At 42.3% G+C, this 27632-nt stretch overlaps 1 protein-coding gene across 3 annotated transcripts in view; it reads right to left on the bottom strand.

Moving 5' to 3' along the window:
- RALGPS2 (Ral GEF with PH domain and SH3 binding motif 2) overlaps positions 1-27632 on the bottom strand; it is a 677704-nt gene that overhangs the window by 450799 nt on the left and 199273 nt on the right. For all 3 annotated transcript variants that reach the window (XM_030206437.1, XM_030206439.1, XM_030206438.1), the window contains one exon: positions 13361-13487. In XM_030206437.1, coding sequence (XP_030062297.1) covers positions 13361-13487 — 127 coding nt within the window. The remainder of the gene's footprint in view (positions 1-13360; positions 13488-27632) is intronic.

The raw sequence follows: 27632 nt of genomic DNA, 5'->3' as shown, positions 1-27632 counted from the left end.
ATAACCATGTCCAGGTATGACATACAAACTGACTGGGTAGGACCGGTAGTTCAGTCCACCTGTGGTAATCAATACATGCTTATTGTCATGTGTATATTCACCAAGTGGCTTGAATGTTTACCAGCTCCCAACTGTACAGCTGAAACGAAGGCTGCTCTTCTCATCAACCATGTGTTTAGTCACTGGGGTCTACCAATGTGAGTAGACTCCAACCAGGGACCCCATTTCACAGGTAAGATAATTTAGAATATGTGGAAAATTTTAGGTGGCGAGAAGAAATATCATATTGCTTATCATTCTCAGTCCTCAGGTCAGGTGGAAAGCATTTACCAAACAGTGGCTAATACAATGGAAAAAGTATGTTTCCACCTCTGGTAGAGACTGGGATGTGAAGTTACCAATAGTATTGCTATTCGGATGGTTTGTGGACTGGGTTGCTTCAACAGCGCCTCATCATCAATACGTGATCTCCACTGGTTGCCAACTCGTCAGAATATTAATTTCAAGGTACTTTACATAATTTTCTAATCTGTTTTCAGATCAAATTCAGAGGGGTAGAGCGAACTGCTTGTTCTGCCATCCCCTAGCAGAACTCTGGATTTTCTGAGAATGCTGAAATTAGGTTTTCCATCACTGAAGTGCATTCACTTCAAAACCATTATCGAGAATTACTTTCCTTTGCAGGAACGAGACCATGGAATATGTTACCAACAGATCTAATGCACATATCCACCTACTTCTCCTTCAGGAAGGCCTTGACGACTTATTTGTTTGACAAATAGTTAGGTATTATGTCAACAGTTTCAGACCACCCTTGTAACTGATTTCTTCTTCCTATTATCATTCCTCAAAATGTCACTTCGCTCTATATGAAGAGCTTCACTTTCCTTATTGTAATCCTTTATGAAAAATAGGCAGTATATAAGACTCCAATAGAATAGGACAGAATAGTATTAATGGCTATTAGGTCAACACTTCACTATTCCACAGGTCTGTCACCATTTGAGAAAGGAAAATGGCTCCCTCCATCCACCCGCTATACCAAACACAGGATGTCAACCTCACTAGTGCCACTACCGAACATGAATCACCCATTTACACCAACAGTTGCAGGCAGCGTATTCCTTTGCACAAAGGAATCTTGAAAAAACGTATTATGACCTAAAAGCATCAAGTTAGTGATAAGGCCTTCTACTATAATTTTGAGAAAGAAAGTGCCAAGTGTCGTAAATTTTCACCTAGCTGGAATGGCCCCTACCAAATTGTTAATAAGGCATCACCTGTAGTTTACCAACTCTGCATCAGGAAGGCACACTAAAGTGGGTTCATATTAATCAGCTCAGGCGTAACACCCTAGGATGCTTAATGTCAGCTTGAGTGAGAGAGTGATGAAAACTTTGGTTCTGATGAATAAACTGTATTTACATTTTCCAGGCAGACTCCAGGGAAATTGGCCGGGCATAGCAGGTTGTCAAAGATACCCCTGGACTAAAATTAACTGTCTTTCAATTTTAGGAGCATGCACCTCATCCTTGATGCTGTGTCTACTAGATTTTCAATTCTGCCTCTCCAGGGAGAGTGGAAGAACCGAGAAAAAGGGGCGGGGAGGGGGTGGAATGAAAAGTTGGCAATACTAATTTACTAACTTTCTTTAATGTTAAAGGGTGTAATGTTTAACAATAACTTTTGGAAAGTTGCATGGCTAACCTACTAACACCCAAGAATGAATGTTAGTCTTGTATACTTCTCTGGACTGTCCAATTGTTTCTGTTTTCCTGGTGGATGTTATGAAACTTTTTAGCTCTAACCAGCTAGCTGCTAAACAATTTTGGAAGCAACATTTTAACCTTTCATTTAAAGGTAGCGTTTGTGTCACGGATCCCGGCACAACTATAAAATAAATCAATGGGCACCTTTTCACATTTTAAACTTTTGTTTTAACCATGTACATGGGTACCTATCTTGTTTAGGTTATAGCAAAGAGGAAACCATGGTTCAATATTTTTGTTTTTATCTATGGCCAAAGTGTCTCTTGCCTTGTGCGTAGAGTTTTGATTTTATAATCTTGCTAGCAAAACAATCAAATCATGATTTGCTTTATACCTTAAGGTCTGAAAGCAATAACATAAAAAGGCTTGTGTTTAAAACTATGGTGCACATTTTGAAATTCAAAGTCAATTAAAAGAAATTCATATGCACGCATTCTAAATTTCATATCATCCAAAATAATTTAAAGTTTTGGAGACAGCTCTATCACAAATGTGCATACATACATACCCTCCTAAGTAGAGGAGGGCATAAGGTATCACTTTCCTTTCTATGTTAACTATATACATAGCAGGTTTAGCTTAGGTACAAAAACACTTTAACACCTGTCTTTCTTAGGTATTACACAATAATGAGCTGAAAGAACCTAATATTGGTATCTTTGCCCCTCAATATCAAGATCAATATTAATCACTTCTATAAATGGAGGAAAAGACCTCAAATGTCTGGCAGCAAGTGTAAAAACTTAGTGCCAGCTCATACTGGATTTCGATCATATCATTGGTTAAAGAAACCTCCAAATATACTCTGCTGTTGTTTGTTTTAATACACTGAAAGCACTGACTGATTGTATTGTAAATATTCTGCAGGTCTTGAGAGCACTTAGTCCTCTGAAGAAGCTCGTTAGAAAAGTGAAACAGAGAGACCCGTTGGATGTATGAGTCAAGAGTGCTATTTATTAAGTTAAAAGCCTTGCATTGGACTTATATTAAGTGAGGAGTTCTGTTGGACTTGAATTAAGTGAAGAGCTCTGCAGCCATGGTGCATTTTTATATAATTAAACAAAAATGATTTTAAAAATATCAAGCAACATTTAAAATAATTAAAAATAATGAAATTTGGAGGAGGTGACGTCACCGACGGAGATGGCAGCGTGAGCTGGGAGCTCCGTCGCACCCCGAGCAACTAAAGCATATTAATCCTGCTAAAGAGCCTTAATCTGAAGCAGAAAACACGGAGTAGCGAGCTAAAAGAAGAGCCGAGAGAATGACATCGACATCGCAAACAGCCATGTTGGCTCTGTCGGCGTTTGCGTTTGAGAACGCATCGGCGAAAAAAAAAACATGGCGGCGCTCCGGCGGAACAGCGGCCCAATCTATCACCGGAACAGCAACTGCATAACTCTCCACCTCTATTTGAAACGGGGGATGTTACGGAACCTGAGGAAACTACGTTACAAGATATCGGGTCCTGGATAAAGGAGATTCAGGCAGATCTTAAAGCCATGCGCTCTGATCTCACGTTGCTGGGGACGGATCTGAAAGGTGAGATTGGGGCCTTGGGAGTCCGCGTGGCAGAGACTGAAGACAAGATAGAAGAGCAAGCGGAGGCCATACAGAGCTTAAATGAGCAGGCAAGCAAATCTAAGCAAGAGTTTCAGCAAGTGTGGGACAAGTTAGAGGATCTTGAGAATCGCAATCGAAGAAACAATTTGAGATTCAGAGGACTGCCAGAAGTACCATTATACTCAGACTGTGAGACTGTGGTGCAAAAAATAGCGAGCGCATGGCTGGCAACAATGAAAGTCAATAAAGACCCCTCGGATATACAAATAGTGCGGGCTCACCGGGCGTTGGGAACGCCAAGAGCTAATAAACCGCGAGACCTAATTGCCTGTTTTGGTGACTTTAAAATAAAAGAACAGATTATGCAGGCGGCTAGGGAATCCCCAGATTTTCAATGGGAGTCCTACAAAATCGCTTGCTACCAGGACCTGGCAGCCGCCACTCTGAAAAGAAGAGCGGAGCTAAAGCCCTTAACTCAATTTTTACAGGCAGAAGGTATTCGTTACCGATGGAGCTACCCTTTTGCTCTACGCTTTTATAAAGAGGGGAAACTTCATCAAATACGACAACTGGAGGACGCAAAAGAGCAACTACCAAAAGCTTTTGATAGCACAACACATCAACCTGCTAAGACTAATCTACCAAAGCCACGATGGCAGAGAGTCACTAGAGGCAAGGGTCGACTTTCTCGACAGCAATCAGACCCTAGACTTCGACACGATTTGGATGCACATGGATCTTGAACAAAAACTTAGAAAGACAATGTCTGAATTAAAAGAAGACCCGAAACTGAAACGAGAGGATCCACGGAAGAGTGAGACGTACTGTTTGGGAATTGTTTAATAGATATGACATGTTATAAGTTATGGAAAGTTATATACTGTTATTCTATGAAAAAAATATGATATGGAGGGTTCTAGGAAGGGATTAATAGGTTAACACTTGAAGGCGGAAAGACACTAATGATATGCAAGAACAAATAATGGGGGTGAGGTCCCTTCCCCGAAAACACACCTGTGTAATAATAACAGATGTGTATAATAGTAGGGAGGGAGAAGGGGGGGAGGGAGGAAGGGGCGGGTAATAGAAGGGAAAAGCAGAAAATACGGATGTCCGGAATGGGTGGAAGAAAAATAGGGATATTTGGGAGCAGCCCACATATAAACTTAGACTATGACTGCTTAGTTAACAAAAAACAATGTATAACATGATCTGCATGACCCTTAATGTTAAGGGATTAAATTCTCCCACGAAGAGACAGTTGTTATTTAAAGAAGTGCAACGCCTAAAAGCAGATGTGTCTTTCATACAGGAAACACATCTGCTGCCAACTAAAGAACACCTATGCCAAGGGGGGAGGAGTAATTCTATATATTTTGCATCAAACCACAAAGAGAATAAGAAAAAGGGAGTCCTCATAATACTGACCAATAGACACCCATGGCAGGTACAAGAGATAATAAGAGACAGAGAGGGACGATACCTATTGCTAATAGTTCAGTTGGGAAATGAAACATTGTCCCTATTAAACATTTATGCACCTAACACTCAGCAAGGTACCTTCTACAAAGAAATATCTAAGACCCTGAGCAAACATGTGAAAGGCACTTTACTAATAGGAGGAGACTTCAACCTGACACTACACCCACTATTAGATAACACAACAGGAGGGATACGATATGCCCAATCTGAAAGAGCACAACTGCATAAATTTATAGATAATTGGCAGGTACTGGACATTTGGAGACAGATGCATCCGAAATCCAGAGGTTATACATATTATTCGGCGGTTCATGATTCCCATTCCCGTATAGATATGTGGTTGGGGCCACCAGATATATTCTCTAAAGTAATGGAGATACAGATACTTCCAAGAACGTGGTCAGATCATGCACCTGTTCTATTGGAAATGGAATGGACAGTCAGACCTCCGGGGATTCCAACCTGGAGGTTCCCGGATGAACTGCTAGCTGACCCTAAGATGCTTTTGCAATTGGAAGGGGAGATAAAGGAGTACTTAGATTATAATGACAACGGAGAAGTAACTTCGCAGATACTTTGGGAAGGTTTGAAAGCAGTGGTCAGGGGGAAAATAATAACAATACAAATACATATGAAAAAGAAAGCAAAGGCTCAGGCACAAACACTACATGCGGAATTGTTAGGGCTAACCATACAAGCTCAGCAACACCCTTTATCACAACAGTCACAAGATAGGATACATAGTATTCGATTAGCGCTTAGAGAGTTACAGCTAGCAGAAGTGGCAGAACATCTACAACAAGCCAGACAAACTTATTTTGAATTTGGTAATAGGCCATCGAGACTGTTAGCATACAAACTTAAAAAACGTAGCCTAAGTTCATATATACATACGATTCAAACGGAAGAGGGCACAATGGGCACTAAATTGGAAGACATAAAAGATACTTTTTACAAATACTATCAACGGTTATATCAGGCTGAAGAAATAGCGACCCCACAAGCCACCCGGGAATACTTGGCACAGGTAACACTTCCAAAATTGACAACTGGGGAGGCAAAGGTTTTATCTGATGCAATCACCCTAGAAGAGGTACAATGGGCTATCCAGGACCTACCGCATGGGAAAGCCCCAGGGCCCGATGGCTACACAAATAAATTTTATAAAAAATATAGTAAAATTCTGGCCCCGCTGTTAGTCCGAGTATTTAATGAAATGGAGCCCCATTTGGAACTGCCATATTCATGGCGGCTAGCAGGCATAACACTTATTCTGAAGCCAGGTAAAGATCCCCAGAGATGTGAGTCATACCGTCCGATTTCCCTTTTGGGGATGGACTATAAGATTTTCACAAAAATCCTAGCCCACCGACTGCAGCAGGTTATGCCGAAATTAGTACATGGGGACCAAACGGGTTTCATAAGTGGAAGGCAGACTTTCGATAACATTCGTAGAGCCATACATTTGATTTATGAGGCAAGAGATACAGAACAGCCGATGTTGGTATTGTCCCTCGACGCTGAAAAAGCGTTTGATCGAGTACAGTGGCAATTCATGTTTTCAGTATTAGAAAAAATAGGTATTACAGGAAGATTCATCTCATGGATGACATTAATATATTTGAACCCTATAGCTTTTTTGCGAATTAATGGAGTCAGATCTGACTTGATCCACCTTGAGAGGGGTACTCGTCAGGGATGTGCGTTGTCTCCATTACTATTCGCACTTACAATGGAACCGTTAGCCCAACATATTAGACAACACGTAGATATACAGGGTTTGACCATAGGAGAGGAGACACATAAAATCATGCTGTTTGCAGACGACATCTTGCTTACACTGACATCCCCACAGGAATCACTACCATGGGTAATGCAGTGTTTACAAACATATGGGAGGATGGCAGGATTCCGGGTGAACATGGATAAGTCAGAGATCATGGGGGTAGGCCTCTCCAGTGAGATGACACTGGCGTTAAGTCGAAGGTATCCCTTTCGGTGGGTCAGTCGATGCCTGCGATACTTAGGGGTTAACCTTACAGCTAAATTAGTAGATTTATATGAAGCTAACTTCCCACAAAAAATCAAGGAACTGCTGAAGGAACTGGAAAGATGGGAAGGGCTAGAATTATCATGGATAGGAAGGATATCGGCAGTAAAAATGATGCTCCTACCAAAGATTTTATATTTATTCATAGCATTACCCCTACCGATTCCAAACCATTTTTTTCATCACCTGCAGCGTAAAGTCTTCGCATATGTTTGGCAGCACAAACCACCCAGGGTGAGGGCAGACATGATGTATCAGCCAAAGGATAGAGGGGGCATGGGGGTACCCAACTTTAAACAATATTATCAAGCAGCCCAATTGAGGGTATTGGCGGGGTGGGGTTCCAGTTTCTCACCTCCTTGGCTACAAATCGAAAAATACTGGTTGAAGATAGAGAGGCCAGATGCCATATTATGGGCTCCACAGAATCAATTATTAACATGCATTCGGCAGGCACCACCCGCAATAAGATTTCCCCTCCAGACTTGGAATGTGTTACGACAGAAACACCTCCCGGGCAGGAAACACTTTAAACGAATGAAAATACAGACAGCTATGGGATGTCCGATAGGGGCGACAGACAATGTATTTCGAGTCTGGAAACAAAAAGGGCTGGTAGCAATACATCAGATATGGGAAGAGGGGAATATGATCCCATTTGCAGAACTCCAAGAGGAATTTGAACTCCCTAGGTCCCACTTATATCACTACCAGAGGGTTAAGGATTACATACAGCGAAAAGCTAAAAGGGAGCTTACCCTTGACGAAACAGCCCTAGAACAGGCTATAGGAGGGGGAAGTCAGAGGGGATGTATTTCCCGTTTATATAGAGCGATGGGATCCCACTCAAACCCATTAGAACGATACACTCAGAGGTGGGAAAAGGCTATGCAACAGAAGTATGACAGTAATAGCTGGGAAAAAGCATTGAGTTATCTGCTTAAAGTATCTATTTCTAGCTCTTTGGTTGAGAACGGATACAAAATGCTATACCAGTGGTATCTGACGCCTAATAAGATAGCGAGAATGTATAAAAAAGAAAGTAGCTGGTGTTGGAGAGGGTGTAAAGAGACTGGAGATATGGCACATATTTGGTGGACATGCCCTAAAGCACAGGCATACTGGCTAGAACTAATTAAGACATTGGAGAAATTTTTGGGGAGCCATTATCCAATGAAGATGGAGACATGCCTATTGCAATTCCAACCGGCAGGCATAAAATCAATAACACATCGCTTGGCGTCGATGTGGTTGGTAGCAGGAAAAATTGTATTAGCATCAGCATGGAAACAATCTTTTTTACCACCGGTGGTGCGGGTGGTGCATAAAATGGACTATGTTTATCAAATGTCTAAGTTGACAGCAATAAAGACAGGCAGGATTCCACAATTCTACAAACAATGGGACCAATATTCAACCTGGAGGCTGAAGGATGGAGTGGACTTGGATGCCCCCAGACTAATGACAGCTCCATGAACTGGACATAAAATAAAGACATATCATAAGCCTATACCGGTTAGCAACCGTACAAGGGGAAAGTTGGGGGGGAGGGGGGTAATGTACTAGAAGTATGATTAAGATGTGATTATCAGCATTTGTGTTATATATGTAAAAACTTCAATAAAAATAATTACAAAAAAAAAAAAAATAATGAAATTTGGAGGGTTTTTGACCAATGATATGATTGGAGTCCAATATGAGCTGGCACTAAGTTTTTACACTTACTGCCTAGCCAAGACATTTGAGGTCTTTTCCTCCATTTATTAGACGTGAATAATATTGATCTTGATATTGAGGGGCAGAGATATGAATATTAGGTTGTTGTTTCAGCTCATTGTTGTGTCATTGACATTGGATTTCGCTGAATTAAATGTCTACATATTGATTTTGAACAATAAGTTTTCTTAGGTATTATACAAACCTCTTCTTTTAGTACATATATGCCTTTTACTTATGTTGAGTTTTTTCTCTGAATAAAAGGAGGGGGGTACTTTAGCTGTAGGCTGCACATATGTAGTTACTATCAATTAGTAGAGAGGATACTATATATTCATATTATATACATCTGAGTACCTCTATATCTCATTTTATAAATCTGTTGGTGCCAACACTTGTTTCAACATTTATGTCATACCTCATTACACACTAAATGTTTCATTTTGCTGACAATGTTCTATGATTTAGGTGATGCATTTATAGTGTGTATAGTGTGCTCTATACTTGGTAGGGTATCATGGTTATTTAATTATGTCAATTTTGCTAAGGTTTAAGTGAGGTTTTCCAGTTTTTATGGTTTTCCTTATATTACTCTGACTGTGTGTTGCTTTCATTTTATTTACATAGTCATAATTGGTTAAGTTGCTGTACTAAAATAATATTTGCTATCATTCAAGTGCAAATAAACTCTGTAGGTCTTTTTCTATGAATAGGTTTTTCCTACACTTAAGTAATATTTTTAATAGTTTTGCTTGCAATGCTTATACACTGTTGATATTTTATTACAACTGTACTGATCTATGACCGACATTATACATGTCCTTTGTTGCTTGTGTTTACTGCAATGTTATATTTCATGTAGTATAATTTTCCTCCATGAACTATAAACTGCATGCATTGTCAGAGACATGTAAGCATGAATGTCTACGGTTACTGTGGTATGGACTTTACAATTCACTGAAAACAGAGAATTGTATGACACACTCAATTTTTATTACACTGTTTTATTCCATTATTTTATCACTGGTTGCAACTTTTTTTAGGTACAATGCCTAGTATATTAAACACTACTTTCAACGCTGTGGTTCATCACTCAGTTGCCGCAATGCTTTGCTACAAAGTGACTTTTTCTCCATGAACTTATGAGTCACTTAGACTGCAAGTATTTAGCTTGCAGTGACAAAGACATTTAATTTCCATGGACATTTACTTATACATTTCTAAATCACTTAACCACATTTGCTGATGAACATCATTGCATGCAATTTAATATGCTTTACTTTGCTTCATTGTATTATCATATGTTCAAGTATTCTACATTCTCATACTTGTATGTCTACTACTATTTTAAGATATTATTTGAAGCTTATTACAATGTTGTCTGTTACTCATGCTTCGCATGTTACATTTATTATGATTTAGTAAATGCACACTATTGTGTATTTAACTAGTGTTTAAAGCCGCTAAGCTCCTTTTAGTGGGGGGGCAGATGTTCGAGCAAAATAAGCACTATATTCAGCTGTATGTATCTATGTATATGGGATAATAATACACAGCACTATTGAGCATTTCCAACCTGACTTTAAATACAGACTTCTGTGTGTGGGGGCCAGTCAAGGACCACTGGAAATTCCCTTGGTGACTGAGCTTACATAATGGCTGGAAAGACAGAATATCACAATATGCTGTTGCCTGGGAAAATGCACTCCATGGTCAGAGTGCCTCTGGTGCATTATGGATGCTATATAGTGGTTGGATCTGCAAACCACAATGATGGAAAGTCCCAGGCCTGTTGTCTAGGACACGGTAGCACAGTTGTATCTTAGAAAAGCACTTTCCTCCCTGAAACACTGACTTCCACGTTTAAAGTGCCCTTCATTGTGGTGCTGATAGGACAGCATTGTGGCCCTTTAAGTCATAACAACCTGTAACAAACAAGGTTGTTTCACAGAATACGTGGAGTCCAGACCTAGCCAGAAGTGACATCGCCACCCCGGCTGGAGCTGGCTTTTCTTCTATAAGGATGACTGTAAACGAAGACAAGGGAACATTCCATCTGAGCAACTCCTGCTTCACGTCTGACTGACCATCTGAGGAATACTCTGCCATCTGCTGGATGTCTGCATCAAGTTCTATAGTTGCCATGTATAGTCACTTTAAAAGTGCTATGGGTTTGGAGTAGCAGGCTAAATGATAAGCCTGTCTAAGGTAATGTGCATTTACTCTGAGCTGTTACGAGTACTATTTTTATAATACCCTTGGTATGGAGTTAGTTCTGTTTATTATTTTCACGTTATGAGCTCAGGTCTGTACATAAAAGGGAACAATTGCTTTTCTAATACTATACTGTCTAATGCCGAAATGTGGCAGAGTCAAGTTACTCTGTAGTCTATACTGAGTTTCACGTTCCCAATAACACCTCAAATGAATGTTATCTGTGTATGCCCCCACACATAGACCAAAGAAGAGATGCGCAGACCCAACTGGTGTTTTCCTTGAAAGAGGCTTTGAAGACAACAGCCTAAGACTAAGATACATCTATGAAGGGAATATTGTAACTACAATGGAAGTCCTGGAGGAGTTGAATTTCCAGAGAAGGAAATATAAGAAGAAAGTTATCAGGGGCTGAAAAGCCACTGTGCTTCCCTATCTATATCTATGACAACTACTCCTGGTGGAACTCTGCACCAAAAAACTCAAAATGCTGCAGGTTTGTCATAATTTAAACAATATTTTTGCACCTACAGCCATCTACCTTTGTTCCCAGCCCTCCCTCTGTGAACCCACACTTCAGTCACCTTACAGCCCCCTCCCTGTAGAGATACCATCTATACTTTTTCCAGCTCCCCCTCCCTGCCCCACACTTCATCCACCTTGCAGCCCCCCCTGTACAAATACCATCCATATTTTTCCAGCCCCCCTTCCCTGCACCCATAATTTATCCACCTTACAGCCCCCCTGCACCCATACTTTAACCACCTTACAGCCCCCTTTCCCTGTACACAAATACAATTTTCCAGCCCCCCCACACTCTATCCATCTTTTCAGTCCCACCCCCCACCCCCACACCCCTGCACTTACTGGTCCAGCACGAGAGTAGCTGCAGAAGTGCACATCAGAAATATTTCTTGGTGCAGGAAAGAAGTCTCGGTGGCCATTCTGAAGGAGAAGTGGCACTGGCAAGAGCAGCAGCAGCACCGCAGGAAAGAGTGGGGTTATTTCCTGCCCCCAAAGAGGCCACCAGACCACCAGGGCGTGTTTAGTTAGGCCCAAGGTGGGCCCACTGAGACTTGGGGAGTAAGGGGTAGCCAGCCAAATTATCCCTTACTCTGGAACAAATTGTCACTCGCAGTACTACCATAGCAGTACCGTGGGAGTTTTAAACAGATTCCCTTTATCACCTCTTCAGCAGTGCCAGATGATGTCAAGGGCTGCTGGTGGGGAACAAATTATGTGTGAAAATAGTGAATCCTGCACAAATTCTGCACTGCACTTTCGTGCAGAATTCCAGCAGGAATAGACAACTAAGGAAAATTAAGAGGCACCCTTCGCTGTGAGTAAAAAAAAAGGGTGACCAATGAGAATAGTTATTGACTGACCTGGTGTCAGAGTGCCCTATTCAGACATGAAAGCCCAAATGTCATTGTAAGAGCAAGAAGAAGGCATAAGATAGCTTAGACATGAGACACTCAGACAGGACAACCCATGATGAGAGCCTATTAGTCTGAGAAAATAATCCACAGTATTACACACTTCCTGCAGTTGTATAATAGTGATGGTTAATACCAGTGCTATCAAGGTAGCTGCACAAAACTACTGAACAGTAGAATCACACAACGTGGGTGCTTGTATAGCCTGAGCCATATGAGCGACTGGCGAAACTGTACTAAATAGTTGTGCAGAGTAGATAAGGCACCTAGTCACCAAACCAGCGAAGACACCCTACTGAACAGCCATGCACCATAAGTAAATGCATCAAGAAATATTATACGTGTAACCACAGTAGCTAGAGCTATAGGCATGGCTGCCAAAACTGGAGACATCCAAGCTGTTGCTACAGCAGAAAGTGATAGAGGTAGCGTGATAACTGGCAACACACAGGTGGCCGCTGCCTCTGAAGCCATACGCATGCATGCTGCAACTGAAGCCATATCTGCCAATACTGCATGCAATATGACCCATGCTGACTGATGTCTTACTTATGGTAACCACAGCCAATCGCATGCAGTCTGCTGCTGACTGGGATGTCACATAAATGTTCATCCAACGTCCCACAGACAGCTGGAACATCTGATGCCACATAGGTAAGCTTGACTGTGCCATTCAGACAGTTGCTATACAGGCAGCTGGTGCCATACCTACTGCTGCAGCAATTGCATATACAGGGTGACAGACTAACCATGCTACACAGCTGGCTACTAGAACAGCACTATATAACTGACTGAGAACGCTAGGATATGTAGGTGACTGGTGCAGGTAAGAATAAGTTCAGCTATTTCAGCCGCACAGTACAGCTGATCATGCAACCGTATAAGACAGATGGTTGTCGAATCTATGAAACAGCAGTACTGTGCAACCTATGTGGTTGCTTGCAGGCACAGAAAATAAACGACTGCTTAAACTGAGTAGTACCGGTGGTTGTGGCAAACATAAAACGATATCAAAAAGCAGTTAGGAGTAATATTACTTTCAGGTGGTTTAAGTTTCACATTAATGCTTAGAAAGAAACTAATAGAAAATCAGAACAGAAAAGTACCAAAAAATTAGAATTTTTTCTTACCTAAATAAGGAATACAAGGAGTCATCTTCAAGCTATTGATATAGTCTCGTAATCGTTTGTAGTTATCTTCTTTACTCAATACATATTCCAACTTTTCAAATGTGGTCTTATCTTTTCGACTCAAGAGCTACAAAACAAAAAATGTGAGGAGAGAAATAAGCTTGGGAAGCTCACCACTTACTTAGTTCTGAGAGTTAAACAACGAATCTTGCTAAAAAGGTTCTACACAAGCATTATGTTTCTTGCATGTGGACAAAGAAAGGGATTCATGTAAACACATCATGCCTATTGAAAATGCTGTTTGCACGACTAATATTCCGCCAGTGTCATTATGCTCATATTAACCCTCTCATCAAGTCACTTCACTGGCTTCCTATCCATTTCCGCATAGAGTTCAAACTCCTCTTATTGGCCTATAAGTGCATTCACTCTTCAGCTCCTCAGTATCTCTCCACTCTCATCTCGCCCTACATTCCTCCCTGGGAACTCCGTTCACTGGGTAAATCTCTCTTATCTGCACCCTTCTCCTCCACTGCTAACTCCAGACTCCATTCCTTTTATCTTGCTGCACCATATGCCTGGAATAGACTTCCTGAGCCGGTACGTCAAGCTCCATCTCTGGCAGTCTTCAAATCTAAGCTAAAAGCCCACCTTTTTTATGCAGCTTTTAACTCTTAACCCTTATTCACTTGTTCATAACCCTTATTTTATCATCCTCAGTTTAATATTCCCTTATCTCTTGTCTGTCCTGTTTGTCTGTCCTAATTAGATTGTAAGCTCTGTCAAGCAGGGACTGTCTCTTCATATTCAAGTGTACAGCGCTGCGTACGTCTAGCAGCACTTTAGAAATGATAAGTAGTAGTAGTAGTAGTAAAATGCTGTTTTCTACAGAACAAGTTTAGAACTCTGCTCATCAAAGTAAGGTTAGATGTTTGCACTAATGTGAAAATGCATGAAAATCATTGTATATTCCGATCTCTCTTATTCTTGCTCAGATTTGTTCATTGTGGTAGGTCCATAGCTGAGGTAATAATCATCATTCACCACTGCAGAAAAATATATAGGCACATCCCACAAAACAGGAGAAAATACAATATAGAAAGGAAAAATAAAAGCAAAGTTCTCAGTTTAATAGACTGTGCGACTGAAAAATCATTTAACCTCATAAATCTGTACCTATGCACACTTAAAAAAATTAAAAGTAAAAACACTTACAAGATGCCAAATCAAAGTAAATAAATTTATTTATTTCTCAGTGCTTGATATACCAGAAATAGAGCCATCAATGGTGTCTATGTGGTTTACACAAGGAAAAAAAAAGGTAAAACAGCTAAGTAGAAGCAGGGGAACAGGAAGACAGAGTGAATAAGGACAAAAGACTAAGAGTGAGGGGAGAAGAAGGCCTTAGTGAAAAAGTGAGTTTTCAGGAGAGCTTTGAAAGTATGGAGGGAGTCAACCGATCTAAGAAAAGAGGAAAGGGAGTTCCACAACTTTGGGACAAGGTAGATAAAAGCCGTCTCTTGAGAAATGGTGAGGTGCAGGGAAGAGAGAGAGGGGAGACATAATAAATTCTCATTAGCAGAGCAAAGGAGGCAAGGGGGAAAGGGATAAGAAGCTTGTTCAAAGTAAGCACATGCAGAGGGTAGATGACCTTTAAACGTGAAAACTAGCAGCTTGAATATGATGCAGGAGGAAATGGGGAGCCAGTGTTTAGAGTGAAGAAAAGGGAGAATCGGTCAAAGCAGTGGGCATGGTGCAGTACTTTCACAGTGGTACACTAAATTAACTGCAAGTGTTTCAGTAAGTAAAGCAGTAGGCCAGCATATAGAGAGCTGCAGTAGTCCAGGTAGGTAATGACCAAGGCAAGAAGAAAGAGTGAACAGAATGCAATGAGAGAAAAGCACAGAGTGAATACGATGGAGGGCGAAGAAAGAGGAAGATACCATTGAGTCGATTTGAGTATTAAAAGCGAGTTTGCAGTCAAAAATGATAGCGAGACTTTTGGTGGAATCACGGAAAGAGAGGCTGGTTGTCAACAGTAGGGCACGGCGGTAATATGGCAGATAGGGTTGGGAAAACAATGGATTCAAACTTGCAGATGTTGAAGAAGATCCTGTACTCCATACTAAGATGCAATGATGTGTAATCTAGTTCCCAAAGGTACATTTTAAAAAGTTTCTGGTAAATGTTAGTGCATGACTAGCCCAGACATTAAGATGTGAGACCTGCAATATCACAAACACTGCTTGACCTAATGCACTCTCCCCGATTGCAGACTTGTTCAAACAATAGTATGAAGGAAAGGTATGAAGCAGAAACTTATGGTATCCATATACCATATTTGCATATGGTATCCAGTAAAGCAGACTTCATGAGAGCCACAGTAGCTGCTGTGGCTATGATTTGACGAGATTTCACATTAGTAACTACAGAAGCACTACTCTGCTTGTAACGGAACTGGACAAAGTGCAAGACACAGGCTGGCTGGAATGCTCAAGCAAGGCAGGCAGAAACACTGGAACAAGGCAACACAAGCTGAAGTCTACAAGACACCAGAAAGCCAGTTGCAAAGGCACTGGTTGAGTGTAGGGCATTTCTTTAAATACCTAGGCAGGATGTGATGTAATCAGTCAGCGCCAACTTGCAGGGCTATAAAAAAAAAAAAAAAAAAAGAAGTGAAGAGTTCCAGGAAGTAGAACAGATTCTTCAGGCATGGATACCATGGAAGACTTCTGAAGACAGGTGAAAAGCATACCAGCAGCACCTCACCCCGGTCCCTTGGGCTTGGGCTTAAGGAGATAGAGGCAATGAAAATGTCTGATAAGTGTAGGGGCAGGAACAATGACAGCAGATTCCCACATATTATCTTCAGGTCCAAAGCCCTTCCAAACAAACAGATAGTGTAGTCGCCCTCTAATCACCTTAGCATCCAGAATATCTTGTACCTCAAATTCCGTATCAGCTGCAACCACTGGTGCAGGTGGCGGAGGCTCCCAAGGTGTGTCATGGACAAAATGAAAAGGAAGTTCTCCAGCCATGTAATCATTTGTGAAGAATCTCGCACATATGACTCAATGAGCGGAATAAAAGGTCTTAAAAAATAATCAACAAATTTGGGGCCCTGTTTACTAAGGCGCATGAGCATTTTTAGCGCGCTGTGTAGATACTTATAGGGATATTGTAGGCGTGTATAGTTAATGCGTGTACATGTTTAACGCGCGTTAAAAATGTTAACCTACCTATAACACAGCTTAGTAAACAGGGACCTTGGAAAGTGGTTCCAATACAAAGCTATTTGCTGAGATAATGGGACTACCAGGTGGATTATCAAGTATTTTGTGTATTTTGAGTAGCATATAAATGGCTGGAACTGTCGGGAATTTGACCATGAGAAAGTCCATTTCTTTTGGTGTTAATTCAGTGTACCACTTCAGTATTAATATATGGTTGTATAGATATTTTACTTTTATATTCATTTGTATCTGACTACATATTTTTTTGCTTTTTTACATTTGGTTGTGTTGTGTTTTTACATTTTAGTTGTGCTGCGTTTTTACTTCCTTTTCATTTTGTCTTTTTATATTATACTTCTTATTTGCCCCCTTTTTTAGATCTGGTAAGTTAAACCACATTTTTACATTGTCATTTTATACTTATTTTAATTTTTATTCTTTCTTTCTTATTTTCTCATTGTTTTAACATATATTTTCAACATACTTCTTGCTGCACCATCTTGAAATCATCGTTTATGTACATATTAATATATACAAACGGTGGCAGTCTGATGTCCTTTTATACTTCCCCTTTTTCATTTTTTTCATTATTTTTACTCTCATACTTGTTTGTGATTGTTTTTAAACCATAATTTACATACATTTGGGTAAATTTCCCATTTTTTTTCCTTTCTCTATTTCGTATTTTTCTTCGCACGTTTTTTCGGTGACATCATTCCTCTTACATTTTAAGTTCGGCTTGTAGAGTTAAGAGTCCCTTCTCTACTCATAGATACAGCTTTTTGGACTACATTTGTGTCCAAGAGATCACCGTGGTAAGTTTCTTCCTACAAGAACAGAGTTTGCTTTTTACAGCACTTTTTATTTTGCCGGTTTTTCTCCCCTTTTACAGACAGATATACTTTTTATCTACTTGATTTTACCACATTCGCTAGCACGCCATGCAATTGTTTTATGTTTTCAAACAGCTCTAATATCGTTTAAACATAAAAGATGTTTTAAATAGCATCTTTTTGAGTGACATATCTGCCCCCTTTTTTGGTGTGAAGTTTTGGACAACTATTCCTTTTTTGCCTGACAATACTTATGATTGATTGATTTTGCCATTCCTCAGAGCCCGTTTAGAGTCTTTTTGCAATCAACAGCACATTGAATCTTTTCATTTGAGTTTTCATAACTTTGGATACCAACAAACCCATAAATGCAGCCAATATGCACCAGCTGACGTTTATTATTATTCTTGCAACTATGGATAATGCTTATTTTAATAGACACACATACTTTGTGCTATCAGCCATTTTTTGTTAACCTTTTTCATGTTGACATATGCTGGTGTTTAAGCGCTGTGTGATAATTATATTTTTGGATTTAGTTTGTCTTAGCAGAGAAATTTATGCTCTTCTGTTTTTAAATACTGGTTCAAAGTTAACCTTAAATTTTACTATGTGATTATAATTGTATGATTTACATGCTATTTATTATATATAATATTATTGGTTTTGTCTCTTTTCTTCACATTTTATATATGTCAATAGGAGACTTTGCTGTTTGACGACTAATCTAGGAACACACATGGTTTGACAGATTCCTAGGTATGGGTCTTCCTATATATCAGTGATGGTGAACCTATGGCACGTGTGCCAGAGAGGGCACGCAGAGCCCTCTCTGTTGGCACGCGCACCATCGCTGGTCTGCCTGCCTGCGCTCCCTCCCTCCCACCCAGCACCAGGCCGCCCGTCCTCCCTCCCTCCGAGCACCAAGGCCCCCCCCCCCTCCAAAATTTAAAAGGCATACCTGGTTGGGGTTAAGGCGGCGGCGGCGGCAGCGAAAAGTGTGTTGTTTGCTCGGTGCACCTTCGGCCTTCCCTTCTGTCTCTCAAGCTCTGCTCCCGCCCTCATTTCCTGTTTCCGCAAGGGCGGGACCAGAGCTTGAGAGACAGAAAGGAAGGCCGAAGGCGCGCCGAGCAAACAACATACTTTTCGCTGCCGCTGCCACCTTAACCCCGACATGGTATGCCTTTTAAATTTTGGAGGGGGGGCCCTGGTGCTCGGAGGGAGGGAGGGAGGGCGGGGGGCCCTGGTGCTGTGTGGGTGGGGGGGAGGCCTGGTGCTGGGTGGGAGGGAGGAAGGGAGGCAGGCCTGGTGCTTGGTGCTGGGTGGGTGGGTGGGAGGGAGGCAGGTCTGGTGCTGGGTGGGAGGGAGACCTGGTGCTTGGTGGGAGGGATGCCTGGTGCTTGGTGGGAGGGAGGGAGGCCTGCCTGGTGCTGGGAGGGCAAGGGGGAGAGGAGGGTGGCTGGACATGGGTGGCTGGAGGGGAGGGCAGGGGGAGAGGAGGGTGGCTGGACATGGATGGAGGGCAAGAAACGAAGAAGAAAGGAGGAAAGTAAAGAAATAAATGGAAAGGAAGCCCTGGAAACGGAGTTAAGAGAACAGATAGAGAGCAGCAGAATCAGAGACTAGGCCCAATATGGATAGAAAAACATCACCAGACAACAAAGGTAGAAAAAATCATTTTATTTTCATTTTAGTGTTTGGAATATGTCCAATTTGAGAATTTACATCTGCTGTCTTATTTTGCACTGGGTATACTGGCTTCCTTAAGCTTCAAGAAGGCAAGCTGGGCTTTGGGTGACCAATTGTGTGTGTCTGCCCCATTTCAAGTGAGGGATGTAAGAGGGGCCCTTAAGGCTGGAGTGCTTCCATATAAAGTGTTGATATTAGTTTCCAAAGCCCAATAGACTCTGGAGAATCTTGAGGCCCGTGGGTTGCAGCCAGTCTTGGATAGCAGCAGATTTGGCCGAGTCCATCTGGAAGCCCATGAACGAAATTATGTATCCCAAGGTACTGTTCATGAGACTACTACAAAATTAAATATTTTTCAAAATCTAGCAACTCTTTATTGCTAGTCACACTCTCTCCCCTAAACACTTACTCACACTAAAGCTCACACATAACAACCATCAAATCCCTTAAGATTTTCAAACATAAGGACTGAAAAGTACATCAATTGTTCTACATATCTTATAGTCCACACCATATCTTCTCTGATACAACCTCCATGGTTGTTAGATTTCCAATGCATCTACTGTCCACACAGTGTGTTCCAAAAGACTGTGTTCCAAAATTGTTTTCAATATTTCATCAATTCAAACTCAGTCCAGATGAAGAAAACAATGTCTTTATCGCCAACAGATGTAAAATCTTCACTTCTCCTTTCTCCTCTCAACATAGGGTTTTGTATGGCACAAACTCTCTTTACAAGCAATCATCCGGTCTCAACACTGGCCATGTTTCATTCTTCTTCTTCAGGAGACCTGCTACAAAACATCAATAGTGCACTACTATCGTACAATCTACTATTTTAAATTCCACAAACTCACAAAATATATTATCAATACCTTAAACAGCCTCGTATAACTGCTTGGTACACCAACAGTACCCACTGTGGTCGGTATGACTGCTCACGCTGAATGGATGACTTACAACTGATCTTACAGCTCATTTATAACGTCATCAATAGTGGCCAATCCACTTCTTTATTCAAACCATATGGCTCCACTGTGCCCCAATTATATATCATTCTTTGTTCTCTCTTAATTAGCTCCCATTCACAGTTCCTCCCCATCCCCTTCAAACAGACTAACACCACAAATCTTAAGTCATCTACAACATGACCCACTTGTGACCAATGAGAGACTAACGGTGTTTCTATTTTCTGCAACCTAATATTTAAGAGATCTACCTGCACATCAAAAGTGATGATGCAGAGAAACTGAAAGAAATCTCAGTGAACCTGAAGATGTACTGAGCTAAACTAACATGTTAAAGAGTGATACATCACCTGGACGGAAGACATAGACCCCAGGGTACTGAAAGAACATAAACAAGAAATTGCATATTTGTTGTTAGTGATCTGTAACCTGTCATTAAAATCATCCGTAGTACCTGAAGATTGGAGGGTGGCCAATATAAGGCAGATTTCTAAAAAGGGTACCAGGGGTGATGTGGGAAATTACAGATTGCTAAATCTAATTACAGTGCAGGGGAAATAGTGGAAACTATTATAAAGAATAAAATTATAGAACACATAGACAAACATGGTTTAATGGGTCAGAGTCAGCATGGGTTCAGTCAACAGAAGTCTTGCCTCACCAATTTGCTTCATTTTTTTGACGGCATAAACAAACAGGTGGATAAAGGTGAGCCGGTTGATGTAGTATATCTGGATTTTCAGAAAGCTTTATACAAAGTTCCTTATGAGAGACTCCTGAGAAAATTAAAAAGTCATAGGCTAGGAGTCAATATTCTTCTGAGGATTAGGCATTGGTTATTGGACAGAAAACAAAGGGCAGGATTTAATGGCCACTTTTCTTAATGGAGGAGGGTGAATAGTAGAGTGCTACAGGGATCTGTACTGGGACTGGTGCTATTTAACATATTTATAAATGAACTGGAAAATGGAATGACAAGTGATGTGATTAAATATGCAGACGATGCAAAACTGCTCAAAGTTTTCAAAACACATGTGGATTGTGAAAAATTGCAGGAAGACCTTAGGAAACTGGAAGACTGGGCATCCAAATGGCAGATGAAATTTAATGTGGACAAATGCAAAATGATGCACATTGGGAAGAATAATCCGAATTACAGTTACCTGATGCTAGGGTCCACCTTAGGAGTCAGCACTCAAGAAAAAGATCTAGGTGTCATTGTAGACAATATACTGAAATCTTCTGCCCAGTGTGCAGTGGCAGCCAAAAAAGCAAACAAGATGCTTGGAATTATTAGAAAAGAGATGCAAAATAAGACCAAGATTATTATAATGCCTCTATATTGATCCATGCTGCGACCTCACCATGAGTGTTGTGTTCAATTCTGGTCATTGTAGCTCAAAAAACATATATGGAATTAGAAAAGGTTCAAGGAAGAGCGACCAAAGTGATAAAGAGGATGGAACTATTCCAGTATGAGAAAAAGCTAAAAAAATTAGGGCTCTTCAACTTGGAAAACAGATGGCTGAGGGGGAATATGACTGAGGTCTATAAAATTCTGAGTGGTATAGAACGGGAAGAAGTTAATCGATTTTTCACTCCTTCAAAAAGCACAAAGACCAAGGGATATTCAATGAAATTACATGGCTATACTTTTAAAACAAATAGGACGAAATATTTTTTTTTACTCAAAGAATAGTTGAGCTCTGGAACTCGCTGCTAGAGGATGTAGTAACAGCAGTTGGGGAGGAGTGGCCTAGTGGTTAGGGTGGTGGACTTTGGTCCTGGGGAACTGAGGAACTGAGTTCGATTCCCAGCACAGGCAGCTCCTTGTGACTCTGGGCAAGTCACTTAACCCTCCATTGCCCACCGCATTGAGCCTGCCATGAGTGGGAAAGAGCGGGGTACAAATGTAACAAAAATAAAAAAGGTTTGGACAAGTTCCTGGAGGAAAAGTCCATAGTCTATTATTGAGATGGACATGGGGGCAGCCACTGCTTGCCCTGGGATTGGTAGCATGGAGTGTTGCTATTTGGGTTTCTGGCAGGTACTTGTGACCTGGATTGGCACTGTTGGAAGCAAGACACTGGGCTAGATAGACCATTGGTCTGACCCAGTATGACTGTTCTTATTTTATTACGTCTAACATGGAATCAATGCTTAGGGAGTAATGTAGAATATACTAGAATGTTATTCAGGTATACTATAACAAAGGAGTAGAGCAGAACTCAAAAAACTTCATTGATGAAGTGCTGAAATACTGTCTTAAGGATCTGTCTTTCTTCCCAATGAAACAAAAAGTGGCCCCTGCCGGTGAGGTGAAGGGATGGATGAAATGATCCTGGATATACTCTCTCATAGCTGGATGAAGCAGAGGACATGAAGACAGACAGAAAGCAGTACCCAAAGACTGAGACCAACACAGAAAAATTAAATAGCCAGATAACAAAGGTAGTAAAAGAATTTTATTTTTAATTATGTGGTTGCTGTCTAAATTTGTTCTAAAAGTCAATAAATAAAAAGAAAAGAAACAATGGAAAATGCGGCAATACATTTTTTATTGGACTAAATACATTTTTGATTATTTTTTTTTTATAAGCTTTGAGAAGCCAAAACTACCTTCAGGTTGAGACACTATACTGCTGTTAAGGTACACTGTCCTGACCTATGGAAACAGGTTTTGGCCGTCAAAAGCTAGTCAAAAAATGTACTAAGTTAGTCCAACAAAAGAACCACCTTATTTTCTATTTTTGATTTCATTTTTAATGTAGTCATTGGAATATGTTAATTTTTGAAATTTATATCTGCGTCATTATATTTTGCACAGTATGGGGGGCATGCATCACTGTTTCTGTTTTTCTGGTCTTTATGCGGCATCTTCCTTTTTATGAGGTTCACTTTAATTTTTGTCTACATATTTCTATTTTTAGTTTTTGATTACTTGTTCAACACTTTGTGAAGTCTTCTCTGCATTTGTCAAAAAGACCATGTATTCCATTGACAGTGAATGTCAGTGTAGTATCAGTCTGTAGTAATCTGGCTTGTTTAGTTTTCCAGTAGGTACACTGACGTTCTAGTGCTCACCGCAACGTATATGGTGTCACCTTTTTCTTTATAGGACCTTGTTGTGCAACTCCTGGAAGTTGGTAATAAGTGTCTTTTGTTGGGTTTTGTATTACTTCATAATATGCCAGATGTTGAATTTTGGGAAAACGAAGATACTTACCTGTAGCAGGTATTCTCTGAGGACATCAAGCTGATTATTCTCACAACTAGGTCGGTGATCCGTGCCAGCCCGGGAACAGGCATTTCACATATCAAAAGTTTGCTAGTGATTTCTGAGCACGCTGCGCACCGAACAACACATGCACCGAGTGTCTTCCCGTCCACCGCATGGCCGCGCTCCTCAGTTCAATAACGAGTAAAAGGAGAGAAATAAAGAAAGGAGATAACTCCAAGGGCAGATGGGCGGGTTTGTGAAAATAATCAGCCTGCTGTCCTCGCATAATACCTGCTACAGGTATGTACAGTGGCGTAGCAAGGGCAGGGCGGTGGGGACGGTCCGCCCCGGGTGTCAGCAGAGAGGGGGGTGCTCCACCGCTCCCGCTGCTCACTCCTCTGGCACCCCCCCCCCCCCCGCACCAGCCCTTTAAAAAGAAATCTCCGACATGGTAGCAAAGCGCAGCACCTCGTGTCTGCGACTGCAAGCAAGCAAAAGAAGCAGATCATTTCATTGGGCCTTCCCTCACCTGTCCCGCCCTCCTCTGACGCAACTTCCTATTTCCGCAAGGGCGGGACAGAGAGGGAAGGCCTGGCGATGAGAGACGATCCGCTTCTTTTACATGCAGACACGAGGTGCTGCGCTTCTCTATCGCGTCGGAGATTTCTTTTTAAAGACTGGGTGGCTGGGAGAAGACGAGGCAGGGTGAGGGTGGGAGGGACTCAGAGGGCAGAAGGGACTGGGTGGGGGACAGATGGGGTGAGAGGGACTCGGATGGCAGAAGGGACTGGGAAGGGGACAGATGGGGTGGGGGGACTCGGATGGCAGAAAAGACTAGGTGGGGGACAGATGGGGTGAGAGGGACTCAGATGGCAGAAAGGACTAGGTGGGGGACAGATGTGGTGGGGGGACTCGGATGGCAGAAGGGACTAGGTGGGGGACAGATGGGGTGAGAGGGACTCGGATGGCAGAAGGGACTAGGTGGGGGACAGATAGGGTGGGGGGACTCGGATGGCAGAAGGGACTGGGTGGGGGACAGATGGGGTGAGAGGGACTCGGATGGCAGAAGGGACTGGGTGGGGGACAGATAGGGTGGGGGGACTCGGATGGCAGAAGGGACTGGGTGGGGGACAGATGGGGTGAGAGGGACTCGGATGGCAGAAGGGACTGGGTGGGGGACAGATGTGGTGGGGGGACTCGGATGGCAGAAGGGACTAGGTGGGGGACAGATGGGGTGAGAGGGACTCTGATGGCAGAAGGGACTGGGTGGGGGACAGATAGGGTGGGAGGACTCGGATGGCAGAAGAGACTGGGTGGGGGGACAGATGGGAGAAGGGGCATGGAGCTGGAACTGGGGTCTGAAAAGTGGGCAGGAGGGAGAATGGGGTCATGCCTGGGGCAGCCGCAGGTGGGAGAATCAATGGATCTGGAACTAGGGGCAGCCGCAGGTGGGATAATGGGGCTGAAACTGGGAGCTGAAAAGAGGGGGCAGTGAGAGAGGGGGAAGGGAATAGATCCTGGATGGAAGGGGGAGTGAGAGGGAGGGCAGACCCTGAATGGATGGGAGAGGGAGGGCAAATGGTGGATCGAAGGAGCAGAGAGAAAGGGCAGACAGTGGACAGAATGGAGTGAAAGAGCAGACAGTGGATGGAAGGGGGCAGAGATAGAGGGCAGATGCTAGATGGAAAGGAGAGAGAGAGGGCAGATGCTAGAAGGAGAGGAGAGAGAGAGCGCGGGCAGACAGTGGATGGAAGGGGCAGGGAGAGGGCAGACGTATGGAGGGGACAGGAGAGAGAGATCAGACACAGGATGGCAGGGAGAGAGATAATGCAGATGCTGGATGGAAGGAAGACAATGAAAAGAAGATGAGGAAAGCAGAAACCAGAGACAACAAACTGTAAATAAAATATATATTTTTATTTTTTTTGCTTTAGGATAAAGTAGTATTGTAGCTGTGTTAATAAATGCTTATAAATAGAACATGGAAATAAGGTAAGCTTTATTGGACTAATTTTAATACACTGACTAACGTTCGGAGAACAAAACCCCCTTCCTCAGGTCAGGATAGGATACTGTAACAGCACTATACCGTATTGATCTGAGGAAGGAGGTTTTGGCCTCTGAAAGCTAAATGTATTAGTCCAATAAAATGATATTTTATTTTCTATTTTTGTTTTATTTCTATTTGTTAATTTGTAAAGTGATTGGTATTTGTTAGTTTTTTCAAATTTACATCTGCTGTCTTTATATTTCGCACAGTACTTGGGGACATTTTCTGTTTCTGTGGTGTTGCACTGTATGCTAGTCTGGCCTCTTGGGGGTTCACTTTAATGTTTGTCTAAATAGAAAGTTTATGATTACTTATTCTATAGTGGTTTAGGGTGTATCTGTGTTTGTGAAAAAGACATGGCTCTCAGTTGGCATTCACTGTGCAGGATCGACGATCTGTACTATTCTGTCTGGTTTCGTTTTACAATAGGTGAATTGCTGTAGTGCTCACTGTAGTATTTAAAATGCTTTCATTTTCCTTATGTGACTCATAGAAATTACTGCTTATGGTATGGTAGAATTGCTCTAGAGATCCTGAGTGTTTTGTATTCTTGGTATGCCTAGTACTGGATTTTGGAGGGGGGTGTTAAAATATGACCGGCCCCGGGTGTCAACTACCCTAGCTACGCCACTGGGTATGTATCTTCGCTTTCTCCAAGGACAAGCAGGCTGGATTATATTGAAAACTGGGGTATCCCTAGCATCCAGGCTCACCCAAAACAACAAAACTTGGTCAACTGAACGACGCTACGGCGAAGACATAACATAAATTAACCTAAAACTATATACAACTAGCTGAGAGTGCAACCTAGAACAGAACAAAATGGGCCTAGGGGGGTGGAAGGTAAAATTATGTATCATACCTGATAATTTTCTTTCCATTAATCATAGCTGATCAACCCATAGACTGGTGGGTTGTGTCCATCTACCAGCAGGTGGAGATAGAGAGCAATCCTTTTGCCTCCCTATATGTGGTCATGTGCTGCCGGAAACTCCTCAGTATGTCGATATCCAAGCTCCATCCGCAGGACTCAGCACTTAGAGAATTACACCCACAAAGGGACACTCTGCCCAGCTCACCACCGCCGAAACGGGGGAGGGGAATTAACCCAGCTCATCCCCACACAAGTGGGGGAGGGGAATCCGTCCAGCTCATCCCCGCGGAGCGGGGGAGGGACACCACCCCGCCGATGCAGGGGGATCTGGCTTATCCTGCAACCGCAACCGCGGGAGGAGCTGACTGACCCTAACACCGCCGAAGCGGGAGGGGTACAAAGCTGCCCTACAGCCGCACGAAGCGGGAGGGAGCGCCGGCAGAATTTATGTCTCAATCCAGCCCCGTAAAACGGAGGGGAGGGGAGAGGAATGCAGCAGCTCACTGTAACACAAAATCGTCTCAACTCTTGAAGAATCCAATTGAAAAAACTTGAACACGAAGTCCTCCCGAACAGGAACTGAAGACTAAACTTGAACCTGAAATGCAACCAGAATATAAACAGTACAGATATCTGGGAGGGGCTATGGATTGATCAGCTATGATTAATGGAAAGAAAATTATCAGGTATGATACATAATTTTACCTTCCATATCATCATGCTGATCAATCCATAGACTGGTGAGATGTACCGAAGCAGTACTCACCCAGGGCGGGACATTGAAATCCCTGACCGCAACACTGAAGCTCCAAACCGGGCCTCCGCCCGAGCAGCCACAGTCAAGCGGTAATGCCTGGAGAAGGTATGGGCCGATGCCCAAGTTGCCGCCTTGCATATCTCTTCCAAGGAGACGGACCCGGCCTCTGCCATCGAGGCCGCCTGAGCTCTAGTGGAGTGAGCCTTCAGCCGGATAGGCGGCACCTTCCCCGCGGCCACATAAGCCGCTGCAATGGCTTCCTTGACCCATCTTGCCACTGTAGGCTTAGCAGCCTGCAGACCCTTACAAGGACCTGCAAACAGGACAAACAGATGATCCGACTTCCGGAAATCATTGGTCACTTCCAAGTATCTGATGATGACTCGTCTCACATCCAGATATTTGAGAGCAGAGTATTCCTCTGGGTAGTCCTCCCTACGAAAGGAAGGGAGACAGAGCTGCTGATTCACATGGAAGCGAGAAACAATCTTGGGCAGGAAGGAAGGCACTGTGCGAATAGTCACTCCTGCCTCAGTGAACTGCAGAAAAGGCTCTCGACATGAGAGTGCCTGGAGCTCGGAAACTCTTCTGGCTGAAGTGATAGCCACCAAAAAGTCTGCTTTCAACGTCAGGTCTTTCAGAGATGCC

This window comes from Microcaecilia unicolor, chromosome 6, assembly GCF_901765095.1.
Source record: "Microcaecilia unicolor chromosome 6, aMicUni1.1, whole genome shotgun sequence".
Classification (NCBI taxonomy): Eukaryota; Metazoa; Chordata; class Amphibia; order Gymnophiona; family Siphonopidae; genus Microcaecilia; species Microcaecilia unicolor.
This window is presented reverse-complemented; position numbering and strand designations above follow the sequence as displayed.